At 41.8% G+C, this 23,580-nt stretch overlaps 1 protein-coding gene across 1 annotated transcript in view; it reads left to right on the forward strand.

Annotated features, from left to right (window-relative positions):
• SUSD5 (sushi domain containing 5) overlaps window positions 1-23,580 on the forward strand; it is a 187,531-nt gene that overhangs the window by 39,148 nt on the left and 124,803 nt on the right. Inside the window, exon 2 of the mRNA XM_030203364.1 lies at window positions 1,440-1,617. Coding sequence (XP_030059224.1) covers window positions 1,440-1,617 — 178 coding nt within the window. The remainder of the gene's footprint in view (window positions 1-1,439; window positions 1,618-23,580) is intronic.

The raw sequence follows: 23,580 nt of genomic DNA on the forward strand, positions 1-23,580 counted from the left end.
AAAAACTTCACAGGAATACTGGATCCGGAAAATATTATAGAAAAAACAGCTTAAAATTCTGAACTGCTTATGAAAACAAACGTGCAGAGATAGTCAGTCACCCCAACTGTGGCCAAAGTTTCATTACTGCGGGCTGTTTCAAGGTGTGTATGACATCAGTAGTTTGAGCGCAATATGTTTTCAATTTTTAGGTTATTTTGTTTCAGATAAAGCAACATTTAGACATCTTTCTCACAAAAACATCCAAATCGGTATTTTCGAAACCTATTTTTCAGATGCTTTTTCTATGCTGTTCATCTGCAACGTGTCCACATCTCAAGGGTGTGTGTTGGGGTGTGTTAAGGGTGGGTTTTGGGCGTTCCTAAGACTTGGATGTTTTTCAGCCAAAATGGAACAATACAAAACTGTTCAAGACTAAAACTAAGACATTTTGAGCCAAACCTGTTTTTATAACAAAAGGTGCCCTAAATGACCAGTTGATCACTGAGGGAATCAGGCATGACCTCCCCTTACTCCCCAGTGGTCATTGACCCCCCCCCTCCCACACCCCAAAAATGTGATTAAAAACATTACTTACCCAACCTCAGATGTTATACTCAGGTCCATTAGAACTGCATGCAGGTCCCTGGAGTAGTCTAGTGGTGGGTGCAGTTCCTCCTCCTACCTGTTACACTTGTGGTAGAAACTGTGAGTCCTCCAAAACTCATCAGAAACACACTACCCACATATAGCTGCCCCCTTCACACATAAGGGCTATTGTAGTGGTGTACAGTTGATGGTAGTGGGTTTTGGGAGGCTCAGCAGATAAGATAAGGGAGCAACGGTAAGATGTGTACCTGGGAGTATTTATTTTGAAGTCCACTGCAGTGGTCCCTAAGGTGCCCTATTGGTATCCTAGGATGACTGGGGTACCAGTCTACTAAGAAATGCTGGCCCCTCCTACATCCCAATGGCTTGTTTTTGTACATTTTTTATTTGGACGTTCAAAAATAGTTAAAAAACATACAAAGCACAAAATCTTGTTCAAAACGGTATTTAAAAAAAAAAAGATAGATGTTTTCCTTTTTTTGAAAGTGAACTTCTTTCCTATTTGAATTGTCGACGTTTTGTGTACAACATCTGAAGTCTGACTTAGATGTCATATCGAAAATGCCCCTCCAAATCTCCCAGCAAAGTAATGCTCACTTACACAGAGAGGCTTCCTCTTCTCTCAGAACTCCCTCAGAATACTATGACTGGATTTCAGCAGACTGCAGTAAAAATCGCTACTCTTCAGAGTACCAGTTTCACTTCCAATACCTTCTTGGGAGCTGTCTTTCAATATAACTCTCCAGTCAATATCTGTATAGCACAGTGCTACAGTAAATTATTCAGACCTGTACTGTATGCCTATACTATTGTGGATACCAATAACTCTTTGCTTGCTATTGATGTCACAGGGAAGCTATTCACAGTGGATTCCAAGAATGGAACTCAAGGCCTGGATTTATTGATGGCTCAAAAATCATGTGCAATGCTGGGATCTCGTTTAGCCACTGCTGAAGAGCTTCAGCGAGCTGTACTGGATTGTTCCTTCAATATTTGCACCAAAGGATGGCTGGCAGATGGCATCACTGGGTAAGGACAAGGGAAATGCCAAAATGCTTATTGTTCCTTATTTTAGGTTCTGGCTTCAACTGAACCAATTGAATAGTGTGAAATAAGAGTTGGTGAATTTTTAACATAGATCCCACCTGTAATGCAGTGATTTTTCTGTGAGCCGGGTTCTCTGATTGCATTGAGAGAACTTGGGGGCAGTGGTGTAGCCAGACCTGAGATTTTGGGTGGGCCCAGAGCTAATATGGGTGGGTATGCACTGTCTATATAAGTATGAGCAGTGTCTCTTGGGATCCTACAAAATAATGCCTTAGAATTCACTTGATGATGGATTTCTAAGTAGTCTGCCCAAAAGCTGCCCTGCATCAGTATAACCACATACATACTTAATGGAAAAATTGATATTTTTAAATATAATTACATTATCCTACAATCGCTCCACTGCAAAATGCTGTACACAAACTTGTGCAAAAACACACTCATATCCTTACTAAACCATAACAGCACTAATTCCAAGGACAGGACGAGCTACAACCTCATGCTTGAAAAGGCAGAACTGTAATTACACTAGGCTCTAAAACACCAATACACTACCTCGTGAAAAAAAAAAGCAAAACAAAAAGGGCTGCAAATACTACACGCTATCAGAATACTGCACCTTGATCACACATGAACAACACATGACACAACGGACATGACACAAGGAACTAGAAATCAAAAAATATGAAGGCAAAATACTGAACTGGAAAGTTAACTCAAGAAGTCAGACTCAGCATGCAGCAATACCAGAAAAATTGAAACTTACATGCAAAATATCACAGATGTACATTTCCAAAAGCTGACATATTCCAATTCATAAATTCTGAATAAAATACCTTTTTCTACCTTTGTTGTCTGATCTATTCGCTTTGGTCCCAGTGTCTTCTGTTTCATGCAGTGTCTTCTTTCCATCTGATATTTTTTCTCTCACCATGTCCACCATCCTCTTGTGTCCTTATGTGTCCTGTCTACCATCTATAGCCCTGTCCCTATCCTTCCTCAACTCAGCAGTTTCCCCTCCATCCATGTCCAGCATTTCTCCTCACTCCCCCCAATCCATGTGCATCTACTTCCTCTGTCTTCCCTCCCCCCCATCCATGAGCATCTCCTTCCTTTGTCTTTCCTTCCCTCCATCCTTGTCCAACATTTTTCCTCTCTTCCCTGCCCTCCACTCCATCCACGTCCAGCATTTCTCCTCTCTTCCCTCCCCTCCATCCATGCGCATCTCCTCCCTGACTTCTCTCCCCTCCCTCCATCCAGCAACTCTCCATTCTCCCCTGCCCTCTCCTCCATCCACCCATATCCAGCAAATGTCCTCTGTCCCCTGCCCCCTCCATTCATCCATCCATGTTCAGCAAGTCTCCTCTTTCCTTTCCCCTGCCCTCCCCTCCATCCATCCATGTCCAGCAAATTTCCTCTCTCCTGCCCTCTCCTCCATCCACCCATATCCAGCAAATTTCCTCTCTCCCCTTTCCCCTCCATCCATGCATGCCCAGCAATTCTCCTCCTTCCCCTGCCCTCCGCTCCATGTCCAGCAACTCTCCATTCCCCTGCCTTCTCCTCCATCCAACTCCAGCAAATTTCCTCTCTCCCCTTTCCCCTCCATCCATGCCCAGCAATTCTCCTCCTTCCCCTGCCCTCCGCCATGTCCAGCAACTCTCCATTCCCCTGCCTTCTCCTCCATCCAACTCCAGCAAATTTCCTCTCTCCCCTTTCCCCTCCATCCATGCCCAGCAATTCTCCTCCTTCCCCTGCCCTCCGCCATGTCCAGCAACTCTCCATTCCCCTGCCTTCTCCTCCATCCATCTTCAGCAAATTTCCTCTCTCCCCTGTCCCCTCTAGCAATCCCTGTTGTCCAGCAATTCTCCTCTCTCCCCTGCCCATCCTGTTTCTATCCATCCCCTTCCCCATTCTATCCAGCATCTCCCTCCCCCTCTCTCCCCCTTCACAGCATCTCCCATCTGTCTGTCTCAATAAACAACGACAACGTGGATGCAGCTTGCAGCAGCTCACAGGTTTGCCTGCTTTAACTTGCCTGAACGGCGATGGCTGCACAGGGGAGTGGAATAGATAGGCTGCTGGCTCACTTCCACTCCGCTCCCCAAGTCGCAGCGGCGAACGGGTGGCCCTAAAAGCAGCAAGCAACCAGGCTTGTCGACTCCGTCCTTCCTTTGCTTCCTGCCCTCTCTGCGTGCGTCCTGCCTTCCTCTGATGTCATTTCCTTTCGAGCAGGCAGGACACTGAGAGGGCAGGAAGCGAAGGAAGGACGGAGTCGACGAGCCTGGTTGCTTGCTGCTTTTAGGGCCGTCTGTTCGCCGCTGCGGGTAAGAAAAAAATAACATCAGAGCTGCGATTGGCTCGCAGACTAGGACTGGGTGGGCCTGAGCCAAGAATGGGCCACCCGTAGCTACGCCCCTGCTTGGGGGCAAGGGGATGTTTTCCACTGTTTCCTCTAAGCTGAGCGGGAGTCCTCCAACTGCATTGCTGCCAATGGGGAGTGATGGTTCAATATTGTTTTCGATCACAATGGCCAGGCAGTTTCCCTGGAGTCATGTAGAGCTTGCCTATCTTTCACTACTGAAGATGTGATAGTGAAACAGCAACCCCCACTGGCAGGACTGTGAGTGGAGGATTCCTGCTCAGCTTGGAGGGAACAGTGTCAGCTGTACATACCCATGTTCATCTTATTAAGTATAGAACATTGTATTTGCTTTTAGATATATGGGAGTGAATTGGTAGTTAAAGAAGAAAAATGAGTGTGAGACAGGAGAAAGAGAAGCAAGGAAACCTTTGATGGCTTACTGACATGCTAGTTCTGCTTGGTGATACAATGGGCTGTGATTCTTATCTCCTGGTCAATCTGTTTGTTTTCTAACTCTAAAAGTTCCTAGTTCTGTTTCTCTTTTTTTTTGTTTACTTGTGTTCTTTTCCATTGCGTCATCTCTTCTCTTCCTCTTGCTGTTTTGTCTTTCCTCAGTTTTTTTTCTCTTCTCCTGTTTTCTTCTCTCTTTTTAAAAATCATTTGTATTTTACTTTTAATGACATGGTTGTTGTTAACCATTTTGATATATCTTTTTAAGAAAAGTGGTAAAGTAAGTCTCTGGGGGGATCCATTTACAAAGGCGCGCTGAAAAATGGCTTGCAGTAAGGTAGGCGTGGGTTTTGGGCAAGCGACAATCCATTTTTTAGCGCGCCTGTAAAAAAGGCATAGCGGTAAAGACTCACCTGGTAACCGGGCGGTAATGATCATGCGCCAAATGCCACTTGGCGTATGTCTGTTACGCGCTCCCAAAAATAAAAAATATTTTTGAGACTTGCGTATCAGATGCGCACCAAAAATGAAATTACTGCAAAAGCCATGCGGTACTTGGGATGTAACTCCATTGTGGCGCGTGTAGATGCTTACACAACTTAGTAAAAGGACCCCTGAATAAACTAAACAGAAATAAAGATCATGAGCAGCCAGTAAAGAGAACAGACTGTAGAGGGTGAAAGAGATGGGAGACTACTAAGTAGGAAAAGAGAGACTTGTTTCAAACAAGTGATATGGAGCCAAATATAACAAGAGTTAATTACAATCTTATTCAAGAAAAATTGAATTTGTAAGAAATGAACATAAAGCACCATAAACAAAACTTTTGTAATACCCAAATAGTCATACCACAGTTTGTGTGGAAACTCATAAGGTACAATGTAAACCATTTTTAAGCAAACTGAGCATAAGCAGTTGACAAGAAAATATATTATAGAAACAATCCCTGCTAAACTCCTTCCTAATTAACGCAGATTTATGCATTTAACCATCAAAATTTGATTTATGTGTCTATGCTGAAAGCTCACCCCTTCTATGTACCTTGTGGCAAAATGTCTAAATTTAACTTAGGTGCATAAAAGTCTGCATTAGTAAATTAGCTCTCCATATGACTTTTATGAACTATCTTACTTCTTGCCAGTTTGCCCATTGACTAGCTTTTGAAAATTTAACCCTAGCATCCTAATTCTATAAAAGACGCTAAAACTTGTGCATACAAATTTGGGTACGTTTTCAATTTGCGTGTGCAATTTAATTGAATAATGAGCTAATTAGCATCAATAATTTGCTTTTAACGAGCAATTATTGGCATTAATTAGATTTTTTTTCAGTTCAGATCATCTTTGTTAAGATTTCCAAAAATGAAAACATCAACCAAGCAGAAAAACAACACAACGAACAGTATGATTATACATGTTGCTAATCAGAATCTCGTCATGACATCTAAAGTGCCATTCTAATAAAACATAACAGTAAGAAGTCATATAGCATGTAGTACTGTGAAAAACAAAGAAAATCCTGCATCAGAATCATAACAAATGATAATAATAATAGTAATGCTATCATAATTTAACAACAGTAAAGTCATAGCTGAATTATAAAATAATAATAAAAACATAATAATAAAATATTAGAGTAAGAAAATATAAATAGAATACGGTAAAATAAGCGGACTTCTTATGTAGAGTTGGGAGAACAAAATGTATCAACTGGTTCCCATATTTTTAGAAATCGGTCAATATTATTTAATTTTTCAGCAATTTTAGCCTAATATTTATAAACTTTACATACAGTATTCCACCAAAAAGAAAATGATACTTTAGTATTATCTTTCCACTCCGCTAAAATTGTTTTGATAGCTATGGCCAGTAGAATATCTCACAACTTACTATTTTCATGAGAAAGGGTTAGCTGGAAGCCAAGAGATCTAACAATAATTATTTTGAAACTTAGGGCCCTGTTTACTAAGCTGCGCTAAGGGTGCACTAGTAGTTGTAGTACGCGCTAAATGCTAAAGTCACCCATGGGAACATATGGGCAACTCTAGCATTTAAGCGTGTGCTAATTTTAATGTGCAGTAAAAATGCTAGCACACCTTAGTAAGCAGAGCCCTTAGAGTAATGTTGTGATTCTACCCCAGACTTGGTTGCAGAATAATTATACATTTAGACAGAAGTACAACATGTGATCAAGTGTCCCCAATTGTGACTGGCATGACCAACATAAGTTAGAAGAAGTACTACTTAATCTTGTTATTCTAAGTGGTGTCCAAGTAGCTTTATGCGTAATAAAGTATAAAGATTGCAAAATAGGTGCTGAAGCCAGAGGTCTATTGATCTTTGTCCAAAATTCAGACCATTGTTGATCACACAAAGAAACTGATAAATCAACAGACCTAGACTTCTGCAATGATACAGTGTACTGATCAAAGGAAGATAGAAAATGGAATAATATTGAGCAGCAGCATTACCCTTAATGCTTCTGTAAAACTATTATATATATCAGGAGATTCCTTAGAAAGATTGAGAGAAGAGGAAAGGAATGCCGATCTGAGCTGAATGTAGTGAAAGAATTATGCACTAGGAAGAAAACATTTAAGATGTAAAGAGTTGTGTTGAAAAGTGATCATCCTCCATTATGTCCTTAATACTGACTATACCAGAGATGATCCAAGGATGCCAGGAGATAGGAGATTTATTGATCATAAGTTTGGAATTCTCTCAAATAGAGGCAAACTTGAAATGGTTAATAGTGTTATTTTGGGTGACATCTAATCTTTTAATAGCAATCAAAGTAGTGTTAAGTATGCTTGTTTCAGATGGATCAGATCTAAAGAAAGAAGTACCCATTCGTACGCTGAATGGTAGAGGATGTGAAATTTTTTGTTCTATCTTAAGCCATAATAGAGAAATATCATCCGGAGAGTCAATCATCCAACATGCATCTGCTCTTAATAAAAAGCCAGATTGGATGCGTCAAAATCTGGGAATTTAATACCTCCTTTGTCCTTAGAGGCTTTTAATTTTTAAGGGCAATTCATGGGGGTTTGTTTTGCCATAAAAATGAAGAAAGTAATTTCTCAATCGAATCAGTGATTTCACTAAGTTAAGAACTCGGTATTTTCTCAATCGAATTAAATTAAATTACTTTAATTCGATTGAGAAAATACTCTAGAGGTATTTTCTTGAACCATTGTTTTAGTGGAAGCTTTAAATATCAAACCCAAATATTAATGCCTTTAGGGCACCAGAAAATTGGGATAGAAGAAAAGTTTTCTTGCATACAATGCATGGTAGGGAGAAAATTTCAGTTTTTGACCAATTTATTGCATAACCTGAGATATGTCTGGTGAGGAAACATATAACAAAACATTATCTGCATAGGCAGATAATTTTACTGGGGAATCTGCAATATTTATGCCATGAATATTTTGTGTTGAGCGAATAGCCACCAGTAAAGGTTCCAGGGCCAAAATAAATAGAATTGGGGATAATGGATAACCCTGTCTTGTCCTACATGTCAAAGAAAATTGGCTAATTAGTGAGTCATTAATAAAAAGCCTTGCAGTGGGATGTGAGTATAAAAAATGTATCATACCATTAAAGGAGTCAGCTAAATTAAACCATTTTAAAACTGATAATAAAAACCTCCATTCTATGTAATCAAAATCTTTTTCTGCATCTAATGAGATTACACATGAAGAGGGACCACATCCGCTCTTCTCCAATCCCACAGAACCTCCCCTGTCTCCAAGGATTTATTAAACATATCTTTATGAGGACCTGCCAGGACCTGCCAGAACCTCTCTGAGCTCCCTCAATATCCTGGGATGGATCCCGTCCAGTCCCATGGCTTTGTCCACCTTTAGATTTTCAAGTTGTTCATAAACACTCTGTTCTGTGAACGGTGCTATGTCTGCTCCATTCTCATATGTACTTTTGTCAGTCAATCATGGCCCTTCTCCAGGATTTTCTTACGTGAAAACAGAACAGAAGTAATTGTTTAGCACATTTGCTTTTTTCTTCATCATTTTCCACATAGCAGTTCGCAACATCTTTTAGTCTCACAATTCCATTTTTAATCTTCCTCCCTTGGAGAGATAAAACTTGAAAAATGTTTATAGTATTCCATAGAATTACCATCACTTCCAGGTGCCTTTCCTGATTTTAATGATGGTATAGCAGCAGCAATTTCATAGATTTTAATAGGTTGGTTATGAACGTCAATTCCCTTTGAGGAGAGTAATAGGTTTTGAAGATGATTTAAAAAAGTGAACATTTGCTCACCAGTTGGTATCTTTTGTGATTTATAAATTTCTGTGTTGAATTCTACAAAATAATTAAGAATATCTGATTTGTTAGTTAACAAAGTATTGGCATCCTTACGAATGGCCGCTATATGAGTATTTTTCTTCTTTTCTTTCAGAAATCTTGGCAACATTTTACCTTCTTGTTAGACCCATGATAGTAAGAAGCCTGTTAGGAAAAGAGTGTTATACCTCCAATATTGCTGAGTGCTTGATTAAACTGAAATTTTTGTTTCTGTATGGTAGTCAATAAAGATGTAGCAGGTTTTTTAAAATATTCTCCTTCTAAGGTTTTAATTTCCATTTCTAGGTTTAATAATGCCTCCCTTCTAGCTTTATTAACATGAGAACTATATTTAATAATTTCTCCTCTAATGTAAAAGCTTTGTGTGCATGCCAAATAAATACATGATCAACATCAGCATTCATGTTAGCAGAGAAATACTCATCAGACCATTTCAAGATATTGTCACAAAAAATTCACTATCCTGCAACAGCATAGAGTTAAATCTCCAATTACACTTAGATATGTTAATAGTAGGTATATTCAATAAAATCAAAATACAAGAGTGATCAGATAATGAATAGATTCAATTGAAATTTTTTTATGAACTGAACCAGAGATTTAGAAACAAAGAAATAGTCTAATTTAGAAAAAGAATCATGTGGTGATGAATAAAAAGTGTAGTCCAGTTTGGATGGATGTTGTAGCCTCCATATATCAATGAAATTCAAATTATGAAATAAATTATGCAAAGCATCTATAGCTTTCAAAGGTCTGAATTTCACAGGATCAAGAGAAATATTCATATCCCCTCCAAAAATTATTGTATCCACATTTAGTGGCCCCAACTGTGAAGACAAGGTGTCAAAAAATGAAGGGTCATCTATATTAGGCACATATGTGTTAAGCAGTGTGAAAGTTACTTGATCTAGTTGAATAGTGTTCAAGATCCATCTTCCCTCCATATCACAAAGGTGCACTAAAACTTTGTAGTAGAGAGATTTGGCCAGAAGAATAACAGCTCCATGCCTCTTACCCAATGCTAGTGAAAAATAACAGTCCTGTACCCAATCCTTTTTCAACTTCTTAGCTTAATGGACCCTAGAAACGTTCCAATATTATTTATTGGGGCGACACTTCCTATTGGTCAGCAACCATCAACCCCTTTCCTTAGATGGATCACCATAAAGACTCAAATGTATGTGTTATGCGCCAATTCCTCAGCCTCCAGCCCTTTAGCTTCCAGGTGATACATCAGTTGGGCTGAGAGCACGTTAATACTGATACTCGCAATAGTTTAAATATACCTGCCCCTTGTTTTAAAGGAGTTTGTTTTAAGAAATATTTTATAGTCTTATTCTCTTATCAGTCATCTCAAATTTGAAATTCCTTACCTTCTTTGGTGAAAAATCAATCAAATTATTTGACTTTTTGTAAAATGTTAAAGACACATTTTTTTAGAAGGTATGTACTTTCTAATTAGATTTTGTGTAGTTATTGTATTCCAATTTTTTTCTTAACATTGTAAGCTCCAGGTCTGATTGACAAGTTTTTTTTCTTTTTATATTGTAATCCACTCCGAACCTATTTAAGGTGTTTGAGGGAAATATTAATATAACATTTTTTATCTCGGAAAGTGGACCCCGATATGGCAGGTGCTCAACCAGGCACGGTTGAGCTGAGGGGGAGGGTATGTGAGGGTTATAAAGAACACTGCCCCTCACCCTTAAGAAAGATCCTTCAGGTACTGCGATCCACCTTAAAACCCCTAGTACCGCCAAGGGAGGAAGTGAAATGGGAGGGGTGGAGCCAAAACCAGAAACTATAAAAGGCAGGGCCAGAGTGGGGTTAAGGAGGCCCAGAGGGAAGGAATGAAAGCCTACTGCATACACCTTCACCACATACCTTAACTGTACAAAGAACTTGCCTTTAGTTGAGCCACCCATCTATTTATCCCAACTGACTCTGTACCACCAGTTTGTCCCATCTATATATCTGCATTTGGCCCCTCAGCTATATGGTAAGCTATATTGTAGAAAAGCATTAGTATCATAGCAATGTTATTTGAATGTTCTAATTGTGTGCTTATTAGATATTCCATCACGATTATGCTTACATTGTATTATATGTCTCATTAGAATTTCAGTGCTGTTAAATGTATCTATTTTTGATCCTTTGTCATGGTATTCTTATTATTAGGTTTCAATATGTTTTCAAGTTTTTCTCTTTCATTGTATTTATGTTTATAGTTGTACATTTTACTATTGTTATGCTGTTAACAAAATTGTAAGTTTGATGTTAAACTGTACCTACTGTACACTGCCTTTGGTAAATCTCTTCATAAAGGCGGTTAATAAATATCAGTAAATAAACTGGAACGACAATAGGCCAAGTTTAACTTGGACCTTATGGATTTGCTTGTTGGATCCAGCCAGAGGCAGGCTGGCTGGTGAAATTTTAAGAACTGCACTGATAACTCTGGGGAGACAGCCCAGAGCCAAAAGGAAGTATTGTTTTACCAAGAGACTGTAGTGCATACAGTGGTCCTGCAGGAACAGGCCACAGAGGAAATTCTTAAGTTCAAAAACTAGTTTCGCATTGGATTTCTCCTTCCCCTGTGAACTCAACAGGACACCCTTTTCCAATACTTTTAATAAATGATAGTTTCGCTCACTCTAACCTGCTGCGTGGTGTCACTTTATCCGGGCCTCGAGCCCACCTCGCTCATAGTATCAAACCCTGGAAGAAAGACGAGCGAGAGGTGATATGGTTGAGACATTTAAATATGCCCACAGCATAAGAGCACAGGAAGTAGGACTCTTTCAACTGAAAGACGCTTTGGAATGAGAGGGCATAAGATGAAATCGAAAAGGATAGACTAATAAAAAATCTAAGGGAATACATCTTTACAGAAAGGATGGTGGATGCGTGGAACGACTTCCCAGTGAAAGTAGTAGAGACTAGGACTGTATCTGAATTCAAGAAAGCATGAGACAGGCATGTGGAATCTCTTAGGGGGAGGAAGAAATAACGGATGATATGGATGGGCAGATTGGATGACTATCCTGCTTATAATCGAACGAGAAAAACGCCCAAGTTCCGACCTAAATCGGGAGATGGACGTTTATCTCACAAAAATGAATTACGCGGTATAATTGAAAGCCGAACTTGGACGTTTTCAACTGCACTCCATCGCGGAAGCGTACAAAGTTGACGGGGGCGTGTCGGAGGCGTGGTGAAGGCGGGACTGGGGCATGGTTTTAACCAAACAGAGATGGGCGCCTTTCGCCGATAATGGAAAAAAAGTATGCGTTTGTAGCTAGAATTTAGGGCACTTTTCCTGGACCCTGTTTTTTCACGAATAAGGCCCCAAAAAGTGCCCTAAATGACCAGATTACCACCAGAGGGAATTGGGGATGATCTCCCCTGACTCCCCCAGTGGTCACTAACCCCTTCCCACCACAAAAAATGATGTTTCACAACTTTTTATTTTCACCCTCAAATGTCATACCCACCTCCCTGGCAGCAGTATGCAGGTCCCTGGAGCAGTTGTTAGGGGGTGCAGTGGACTTCAGGCAGGTGGACCCAGGCCCATCCCCCCCCCACCTGTTACAATTGTGCTGCTTAATGCTTAGTCGTCCAACCTCCCCAAACCCACTGTACCCTTCACCCCTTAGGGCTATAGTAATGGTGTAGACTTGTGGGCAGTGGGTTTTGAGGGGCATTTGGGGGGCTCAACACACAAGGGAAGGGTGCTATGCAACTGAGAACTCTTTTACCTTTTTTTTTGTTTTTGTAAAAGTGCCCCCTAGGGTGCCCGGTTGGTGTCCTGGCATGTGAGGGGGACCAGTGCACTATGAATCCTGGCCCCTCCCACGAACAAATGCCTTGGATTTATTCGTTTTTGAGCTGGGCACTTTCATTTTCCATTATCGCTGAAAAACAAAAACGCCCAGCTCACATATTGTCGAATAAAACATGGACGTCTATTTTTTTCGAAAATACGGTTCGGTCCGCCCCTTCACGGACCCGTTCTCGGAGATAAACGCCCATGGAGATAGACGTTTTCGTTCGATTATGCCCCTCCACATGGTCCTTATCTGTCATCATTTTCTATGTTTCTATTAAATATGATGGCCAACAATGCTGATCCCATTTACAGCAGAAAGGCTCTACAATTGCCCCACAAAACTGAAGCTGATGTTACGACCTTCCAGAAAGGAAGAAAACCATGTAAACACATTGCCATGTAATCCAATGTCATGCAGTCTCTGCAATAACATTGAATGATCTGTGGTGTCAGATGCTCCAGATACTTCTGATAACACCAGCTGGTAGGACACACCTGCATCAAATCCTGATTGAAAAGTGAAAACAATCCACATTAGCAGTAAAATTTCAGTTCTATGCCCATCCTGGAACCCATACTGATGCACAAGAAGAACATGTTAACCTTCAGAAAATCTTGGAGCTGTCCAAACATCACCTTCTTCAAAACATTACTCAAAAATGGCAAAGAGGATACAGGAGAGTAATTTGCAGAATCCAAAACTGACAATGAAGATAGCCTGTTTTAGATCCTAAGGCATGCACCCATTAAAAGCCCCACAGCAGCTGGTGTTATAAAAATGATGATTGCTGTGGACTGAAGGGCTGAATACTGGGGGGGGGGGACTTTTAGAAAACAAAAAGGAAAGTAAACTTGGGGAAGGGAGTTGAGAAAGGAAGTTCCACAATAAAATATCTCTACTCACCCGACTCCCAGCTCTACCTCTATAACCCCACCCCACTATTGCTATAAACTTCATTTCTATGTATCTAAGTCAGGAGTTTTTAATTTTTTTTTGTTTGTTTTTTGCGCTCCTTTAGCTGATCAATGAAACCCTCACATTCCTTTCCTAAACCACATGTCCATTAGTGACTACTGATAGCTACATATGTCACTGCTAATATATCACTCAGGGCCACTGAGAGGGGGGGAAGGGGGGCAAGATTCCCCCGGGCCCAGCCCTCCAAGGGTAGCCTGGTGCCGGGGTCTGTCTCTCTTCTGCTCCTGATGGGACCCAAGTGACGCGTCCCTGCAGGAGCAGGAGAAAGAAAACTCCGGCAATGGGCCCCCCTTAGAGGCTGGGAAGGAGCAGACACAGGGCTTCGGGGCCTCTGGCTTGGCTGGCAGGGGCCCCCAAGCCTCGCCAGCAGAAGCCTTCCTCCAGCACTGTTCTCCAACACATTGCCTGCCCTGCGGCTGCTTTTTCCCTCACGTTGCTCATGAGCCTTTCTAAACCCATATTGAAAAGGATCTAAACCCCACACTTGATCTAAACAGTTCTCCAACTGTTGTAATAAAATCCTTTCAATCATTTTTCCCACCATTGGAAGCACTGAAATAGGCCTATAGGTACTTGCCATATTATCGCTCTTTTGGTTGGACTTTTATTTATTTTATTTGTTGTACTTGTATCCCACATTTTCCCACCTGTTTGCAGGCTCAATGTGGCTTACAATGTTCCGTTATGGCATTCGCCATACCAGAGTAAAAGATAACAATAGAAGTTACATAGATAACATGGATGACATAATAGAATTAAGCAAACAGATATAGGAAGAAAGCAATTCAGAATATAAGGTAAAGTGATGTGTATAGAAACAGTCTGCCCTATAAACATTTCACAAATTTGATTTGTATAGTAAGTCAGTCCCTCCTTCCCACCCCCTGAAATCCTGATAATTTGGAATGTATTATTATTATAGTGAGAGTTTGTCTCTGTCTGCTTTATTTCCCTTATATAGAGTGTAGAGACCACTAAGGTCTCAATTGCTGTACCAGAATAGAGGTATTTTGATCTTTTTCTGACCCTATAACTTCCAGAACAGAGGCTGTGTCTTCTTCCTTCCTGATTGATAGAGTAGGAGGTAAATCCCTTGGGAGGGCAAACCAAGGCTGATATTAATACCCAGCCCAGGGGGAGGTCTTTTGTCTTTGTTTCAGATCCTGTGGCCACGATGTTGACGCTGGACCAATAAAGAGAGCTAAGTGCTTTGTTATTCATCTTCTTATTGAAATGTGTATGTGAAGAATGGATACATATGGAGCAGCAACCTACACTGTGCTATAGACCTTAACGATGAACAGTAAGGAGGAATGCATTGTTAGGGAGGTTCCCAGTACTTTTTCTCTTTTGCTTGAGTGAGGAATTATTAGGGATGTTCCCAGCATTTTCCTCTTTTGTTTTTCATTTGGGGTGGTTTTTTTGCCTATGATAAAGAGCAGATCCCCTTAAGACCGAGCGATTGGTCAACAGGATCTATCATTGCTTGTGTGATTGTTTTCAATCCAGGCACTTTGAGGCTTTTTCCCCCCATAAGTTTTCAATAAAATAAGTTCTGTAGGTACACTACGTGACTATATACCATTTCCTTCTCACAGACAGCTGTGGGAGCTTTCAACATCTAATATAATAAAACGCACCGTGAACGTTCTAATGAGGACAACGTTCTGAAGTCACTAAAAAACACTCCCTGAAGGGTTCGTGGGGTTCGTGGGGTTCGTGGAGTTCGTGGCGTTCATGGTGTGAAGCCACCCAGCCGTCTCTGCCCCGCCCTCGCGTCAAACGTCATGACGTCGAGGGCGGGGAAAACACACGGATCGCGAGGGCAGAAAAAAAAACAAACGGATCGCACCCACGCACGATGCGTTTTACTATATTACATTTACCTCTGTGGTGGCGGTTCCGGCAGCGCAGCGTCAGGGAAGGAGGCGGCGCTCCCGACGTCTAGCCTTCCCTTCGCTGTGTTCCGCCTTCTTCTGATGTCAATGATGACGTCAGAAGAAGGCGGAACACAGCGAAGGGAAGGCTAGACGTCGGGAGCGCCGCCTCCTTCCCTGACGCTGCGCTGCCGGAACCGCCACCACGGAGGTAAATAAAAAAAATAAAAAAAAAAGAAAAGGGATGTGGGTGGGCAGCAAAGTTGAACACTGGGAGCAGGAGGGCAGGGGAAAAACGACAGCATGGATGCGAAGAGGAGGGGGGGGGAAGAAGAGGGCGGGCCAGGCTGGGACATGGGACAGAGAGGAGCATGGATGCGAGGAGGGGTCATGGAAGGAAGAGAGGGGAATTACATGAAAAGGAAGAATGGAGGGGGCAGGGGACAGAGGAGCATGGATGGGCATAGATTGGGAGGGCAGAGCTCAGGGAGAGAGGGAAATTGCTGGAAAGGGAAAAATGGAGGGGCCAGGTGACAGAGGAGCATGGATGGACATGGATTGGAAGGGCAGGACTCAGGGAGAGGGGAATTGCTGGATAGGGATGAATGGAGGGGACAGATGGGCATGGATGGATATGGATTGCAGGGCAGGCCTCAGGCAGAGAGGGGAAATGCTGGATAGGGAAAAATGGAGGGGACAGATGGGCATGGATGGATATGGATTGCAGGACAGGCCTCAGGCAGAGAGGGGAAATGCTGGATAGGGATGAATGGAGGGGACAGATGGGCATGGATGGATATGGATTGGGAGGGCAGGCCTCAGGGAGAGAGGGCAATTGCTGGATAGGGAAAATGGAGGAGTCAGGTGACAGATGAGCATGGATGGGCATGGATTGGAAGGGCAGGACTCACACTCTCTCTCTCATATACAATGTCTTTCTGACTCTCCCTCTCACACACTCTGTCTCACACTGTATCACATTCACTCTCTATGTGCCACACAGTCACTCACACACTCGCTTGGTCTCATACACTCACTCTCACAGAGAATCTGTGTCTCACACACACTCTCTCTCTCGCCCACACACACACACTCTCTCTCACACTGTGTCTCACATACACACTTGCACACACTCTCATTCTCACACACACACTCTCTCACAAACACACTCACACCCAGACTCACTCTCTCTCTCACACACTCACACTTTCACTCTAACTCTCAAACAGTCACTCTCACATACACTCTCCCAAACATACACACTCCAAGGAAAACCTTGCTAGCGCCCGTTTCATTTGTGTCAGAAACGGGCCTTTTTTACTAGTTAGTATATAATAGTTAGCTATTTCCGCAACCATCTTATAAGACATTTAGAGTAATTTATTGTTTGTAAGAGGTGGAGGTCAACCCCACCTCCACCTCTTACAAACAATAACTTACAAAATAAAACAAATAAAATCAAATCCAGCTTTACATATTATTATTATTTGTTACATTTGTATCCCACATTTTCCCACCTATTTGCAGGCTCAATGTGGCTTACATATTACCGTTAACGTCGATAGCCGATTCCGGTATGAACAAATACATGGTGTGAATAATATAATTAAGCTCCCACTACTGTTCTGTCATTAGTTAGTATCTGAAGTCTGTTATTTTACAGTTGGGATTGACTTTTTTGCTGGAGGCGTAGGTGGAATTCTGGCATATAGATATATACAGTATGGGCTGGATTCAGTAAATGAAGGTCAAAATTTGGCGCTGAACAGTATTCTATAGCAGGCATTCTGGGATCAGACACCTTTATAGAATAGGGCATAGCGACGGGATCCGTGCTAAACTCTGGGCAACTGAAACCAGGTGTAAATCCCATGCACAAGTGGGGCATGGATCTGGGGAACACCCCTGACCTGCCCATGCCCCTCCCATGGCCACTCTCATTTACAGAGCCATGCAGAAACACTTAGGCACTATTCTATAAATGGGAGTTTATCTGTGTTTTTGCATGGATCTGCCGTTTCTACCCTATTTTGGTGCCTTGCATCCATTAAAATGCTTTGCTTGCACTGAAAATTCAGTGCAGAAATAGCACCTAACATTCAACGCCATATATAGAATTCCCCTGTATGTGCACACATAAACGTATGTTATAGTATTCTTAACATTTGTGCACATAAGCTGAACATGAATTTTAGCACATTATAGAATTGCTCCATTTATGCCTAACTGCCTCCTTATAACATAGAAAAATGATAGCAGATAAAGACAGTGGTGTGCTGGAGCCGGCTCGCACTGGCTCACAAGAGCCGGTTGTTAAACTTTTGGGCATTTTGTGAACTGGTTGTTCTGATAGGGCGAGTGGTTTGCCTCTCCTCCCCCCAAGCCACAAGGTCCCAGCACATACCTGAAGGCAGCCACCATAGTAACATAGTAACATAGTAGATGACGGCAGAAAAAGACCTGCACGGTCCATCCAGTCTGCCCAACAAGATAACTCATATTTGCTGCTTTTTGTGTATACCCTACTTTGATTTGTACCTGTGCTCTTCAGGGCACAGACCGTATAAGTCTGCCCCGCACTATCCCCGCCTCCCAACCACCAGCCCCACCTCCCAACCACTGGCTCTGGCACAGGCACAGACCGTAAAAGTCTGCCCAGCACTATCCTCACCTCCCCAGCCCTGCCTCCCAACCCCAGCTCTGGCACAGACCGTACAAGTCTGTCCAGCACTATCCCCGCCTCCCAACCACCAGTCCCGCTTCCCACCACCGGCTCTGGCACAGACCGTATAAGTCTGCCCAGCCCTATCCCCGCCTCCCAACCACCAACCCTGGTGGTCTAGTGGATTCTTCGGGGCAGGAAGAATCCCCAGTCTTTCCTACCTGCTGCCGGCGCTCACCCTTCTGCAGCCACATCACTCTGTAAAAATGGTTGCCGAGACTTCCAGGGTCAGCCTCACAAGACTTTGCTAGACCACCAGGGTGGCTGCCTTCAGACATGCGCTGAGACCCTGCAGCTTGGGGGACCAGGGGAGCAGGGAGGACGTCTGTAATAGATGGGTGGGGTGGGGAGGATACTGTAAAAAAAAAAGTTAAATTTTTAAACATACCACTGGCTTGTGCATAGGGATGTACACAGAGAAAGTATAATAAGGGAATAACTTTTCAAAGGTAGAGTAGTAATTTGTTATAATTCGTAATCAGTATGTCATTTGGAGGGGCTGGATATAGGGACACCCTAACCCTGTTATTGGTGCAGAGATATTTTTTTTCTCCTGGTAAAGGGCTTCTAAAACAGACATCATGTTATGAGAATCAGGTGCTCAACGTTCAGAGTTTCTGTTTATTTATTTATTTATTTATTTATTTACTTATTTATGGCATTTTATTCCACATTAAACATGAATTAGATTGGAGCCTGGGAGCATTAAAAAAAATGTTTTCCCGGAGAGAGTAATGCATTGCCCCCCTCCCAGGCTCTCTCCTCGGGTATAGCCAGCTCTGCAATTTGGGGGGTACAGAGGTGGACCGGGGAGAGAGCCTGTTGTTAAAAAATTTACCAGCACACCACTGGATAAAGACAATATGGCCCATCCACACCATCCAGTCTTTTCCTCTTCCTAAGAGCTCCTATGTGCTTGTCAATGAGCAATATCTTTGTTCATGATGTCTAGCCCAGCGATTTCCTGCCCAGCTCTTATCTTCAATGACTTCCTTAGATCTTTTCCTTGCAGTTCTCAGTGCTCCTATTCTCCCTTTAATAACAGCTTTCACAGCGTCTCATAATGTCCCTGCTATATCTCCCCTATCATTACGTTCAAAATACTCTTCAACAGCATTTGCTGCTGATTCATGAACTGAGGGATCTCTGTAAAGACAGTTGTTTAACAAACATTTCCTTTGGGATTTCATATTTAGCATACAAGTCAGAGACTGGGACATGGTCTAACCAAGAAACTACTGTATTGCTATAAAGAGAAGAATATTTTTTCAATAAAAGTGATGTCTAGAATAGACAGTAAGAGATGGAAAATAACAGTCTAACACTAGTGCATACATTGCAATCAGCTTAAGTGCAAAGGTCTGGGACCAAAGAAATACATGCAGTTAACCGGAGCGTGCATTTAACCGTAGTGACCCAAAGAAGCTTGAAATCTGATAAATACATGTATATTATACGTACAGTATACAGCATCCATTAACTGACATTAGGCTTACTTAAAGTAATCAGTCATAGTCCTCTGTACGCTATTGTGTCTGTGAGTTCCACCGAAGAAGAGCATCTTCTACATCCTCATCTTTTCACAAACGTTTAATTTTCCTGTGTGGATTTGTATTGTTTTGCCACTCTTCCAGAAGCTGGTCTTTCTGCTTCAAGATACACGAATTTGACTGGGATTGACCCCATATTCTTTAGCAATAGATGTTTGACTTTGTTTGTTTTCTAATTTTTTCAGAACTTCTATACGTTCAGCCAGTGTTAAAGTATTATAGTTTCACCACCACGACTCCATTGTACACTCTAACAACTTTCTTTTGCTTATTCTAACAAATAACCTGCCTATGGCAGGTAACCAATGTGAGTTCTGCAATAGAATTCGAATTTATCGCCCCTTTGTCACGTGTCAATCGGCTTCCATATTCTGAGCGTGTGCTTATGCGGAGTCTTTCATGCAGAGGGGCGTACTTAAACTATGCATATAAGCGAATCTTTCAAGAAAACAAGAAGGCACTAGAGTCAAGATGGCGTCCATGTAAGGGAGCGTTACACGTCGGCTCTCAAGCTCCAGGCTTCGCTCCAGCAGCGCGTATTTTCTCTCACCTGATATTATGGTGAAGAGAAAAGGGAAAGTCGGGGCAAAAGCCGCCGCGAGCCCCGGCGGAAATCCGACGCTTCGGCAGCCGACCCTGGAATCTTTTGGCCTCCGTGCATCGGGAGTCCTGGCACCAGCTTTGGTTGGATCCCCAGAACAACGGGGGGATCTTAGCTTAGAGGCGGCGTCTTTAAGTCCGCCTCTTCAGGCTGTACCGCCGAAACCGAGCGGTGAGAAGAAAACAGTGGGAGAACCCCAGACAAGTTTTCTGGAGGTTAGCGGCGGCCCTATTGGGTTTTCAACTCCGGGAGGAATGTCATCTGGAGAGAGGGCAGGAGGTATCGATTCCCCGCCCTCCCCCTGCCAGGAAACCCCGCTCAGTGTGCTCGGCGTGAGGAGTAGACCTACAGCAGTCACTTTGGAGGCCCTCTGGGAGGTGATTCAGACCATCAATTCATCTCTACTACAATTAACTAATTCCTTTAACTCTGAAGTTAAAGATTTGAAAATATTTCAGCAAACAATGGAATCGAAGGTTCAAGAGCAGGAAAGGAAATGTGAGTCAAATTTGCATGAGATAAAGACTTTACAGACAGTTGTTGCTAAAATGGTAACAGATAAAGATTTAACTCAAAGGAAAATTGATTTTCTTGACAACCAGCTCAGGCGTAACAACTTGAGATTCTTAAATTTTCCAAAGACTCCTTTAATATTACCAATTGAAATGTTAAAAAAGTACTTCATTGAAGTGCTTGGTATTCCTAAAGAAGCAATGCCTCCAATTATAAAAGCTTTTTATATTACAGGAGCTAATACAGCTCAAACAGAAGCTCCAGAATTGAATTTAACACAGTTTGTAGAAACATCTTTAGAAATAATAACGGAGCGTACAACTCTCCTTGCTACCTTTGCATTCGAGACTGATAGAAATCATGTTTTCAGACTTTACTTCAGAAATATTTCAATTCAGTTTTTTGGATCAAAAATACAAATTTTTCCTGACCTTAGTAAAAATACTCAGAGGAGGAGGAGAGAATTTTTAGGACTTAGGTCTCGGGTTCTCTCCTTAGGCGGTACCTTTAAATTGAAATTTGCCTGCAGATGTATAATTTCTTTAAATGCTGTGTATTATGTATTTTTTGAACCAGATAAACTGCGTCAGTATATAGTTGCTAAAGAGAGTGAAGGTGAAAGAGGTCCGGTCACCCCAGTAGGGAGCTGAAACCGCAAGCAGGGAATGGTCTCTGCCCTTACAGTTTAAATATTTTGCTTTCAAATCTGAATGTACAATTTCCTTGTATCTTGACCATATTATTATTGTGGACGAAGTAACAATATAATTTCTAATTTGTTCCTTGATGTAAAGGACAAAATATTTTTCCTTTATTTTTTTTTCCTGATTTTCCTGCATTTATATTATGTAAATGTTTATTTTGAAATAATAAAGAGAAAAAAAAAAAAAAAAGAAAACAAGAAGGCAGATGATCCGCAAAATCCAACGTGGAAGCAAACAAAAGAGCAGATCACTAGGTGGTATTAATAAGACTTTATTGGAGAAATAATCACCCTATAGAAAAATAAATAAAGAACTTAAGAAAGTTCAAAAAAAATAATTAAGAAAAAGAAAGAAGTACATAGGATACCATGACATGTGCAATAACAAAATCTCAAATAAATACATCTAAATATTCACTACAAAAATACATAATCATAATTAAAAAATAATAAATACAAATTATATAACCAAAGGAAGACTACTCAATATTAAAACAATAGTCCTCCTAGTAAAATGATCACATATTCAAATTGTATATCCATAAATATAAAAGACAGCCTAATGACCATATACAAGCGATCATATACTACAGCATAGCGCAATAAAAATATCAAAATTACAACATATAATAAAAGATATTGGACATTCTTCTAAACTAATATAGAAGACAGTAATATTATCCATAAATATAAAGGACAGCCTAATAAACATATACAAGCAATTTTTTCTGTTTTTTTATTTATTTTTATTCAAGCAGTTTGTTTTATTTTATTTTTTAGATATTGCTTGGGAAGAAGCTGACCTGCTGTTTATATGCTTTTGCTTTGTTTGATATTACAGCAACTGAAGTGAGTTATTATTCCTTTTATTATGAGTGGGACATCCAGAATTTTTTTTGATGGTAACCCACTGTCTTGACATAAACCTCTTCAATACAGTAAACTAGTGGGACACATAGAAGTGGCAACCTTCACTGCATCTTTGCATCCACTCCATAAATTAGTAGGAAGGTCAAGGTACAGTCAAAGAAGACATAAATAGGATATCCATGGAAATAAATTTCTCTATTTACCCTCGACTAAAATAAAATGATCAAACAGTGCACCTTATGTCAGAACAGGAACCATCAAGAACTTTAACAATCCAAATTCCTTTACTTGTGAATCATCATTGCCTCAAGACTAGCTACAGCGGTACACAAATAGCGTAATGTATGACTGCAAACAAAGATCAACTGTCACTGTACTTTTTTCTCCTTTGCAACCAGTGGTCTCACAGGTGACAGAGGGTGGTGGTAAATAGAACTCACTCGGAGGAAAGGAAGGTGAGTAGTGGAGTGCCTCAGGGGTCGGTACTGGGGCCGATTCTGTTTAATATGTTTATCAGAGACATTGCTGAAGGGTTGGAAGGAAAAGTTTGCCTTGTTGTGAATGACACTAAGATAGCCAATAGAGTAGATACCATGGAGAAAATAGAAACAATAAGAAGTGATCTCCAAAAATTAGAAGAATAGTCAAAGGTCTGGCAGTTAAAATTTAATGCAGAGAAGTGCAAAGTGATGCACTTGGGGTGCAGAAATTCAAAGGAGATGTACCAGATAGTAGGTGAGAGATTATTAAGCGCAGCTCAGGAGAGGGACCTTAGGGTGATGGTGTCTGAGGATCTCAAGCTGATGAATCAATGAGACAAGATGCAGTGGCGTTCCTAGGGTGGCTGACACCCGGGGCGGATCGCCGATGCACCCCCCTCCCCGGGTGCAGCACCCCCCTGGGTGCAGCGCGACATCCCCCACCCCTGGCGAAAGGACACCTCCCCCGGCGAAATGATGAACACCTCCCCCCCCCCCGGCGAAAAGACACCCCCCCCGGGTGCATTTTTACAGCTGGGGGGGGTGCCACGCGCCTGTCGGCTTCACTTGTTCCCTGCTCCCTCTGCCCCAGAACAGGAAGTAACCCATTCCGGGGCAGAGGGAGCAGGGAACGAGCGTTGCTGACAGACGCATGGCACCCCCCCCCCCCAGCGGCGTG

The sequence above is a fragment of the Microcaecilia unicolor genome, chromosome 1 (assembly GCF_901765095.1).
Source record: "Microcaecilia unicolor chromosome 1, aMicUni1.1, whole genome shotgun sequence".
NCBI lineage: Eukaryota > Metazoa > Chordata > Amphibia > Gymnophiona > Siphonopidae > Microcaecilia > Microcaecilia unicolor.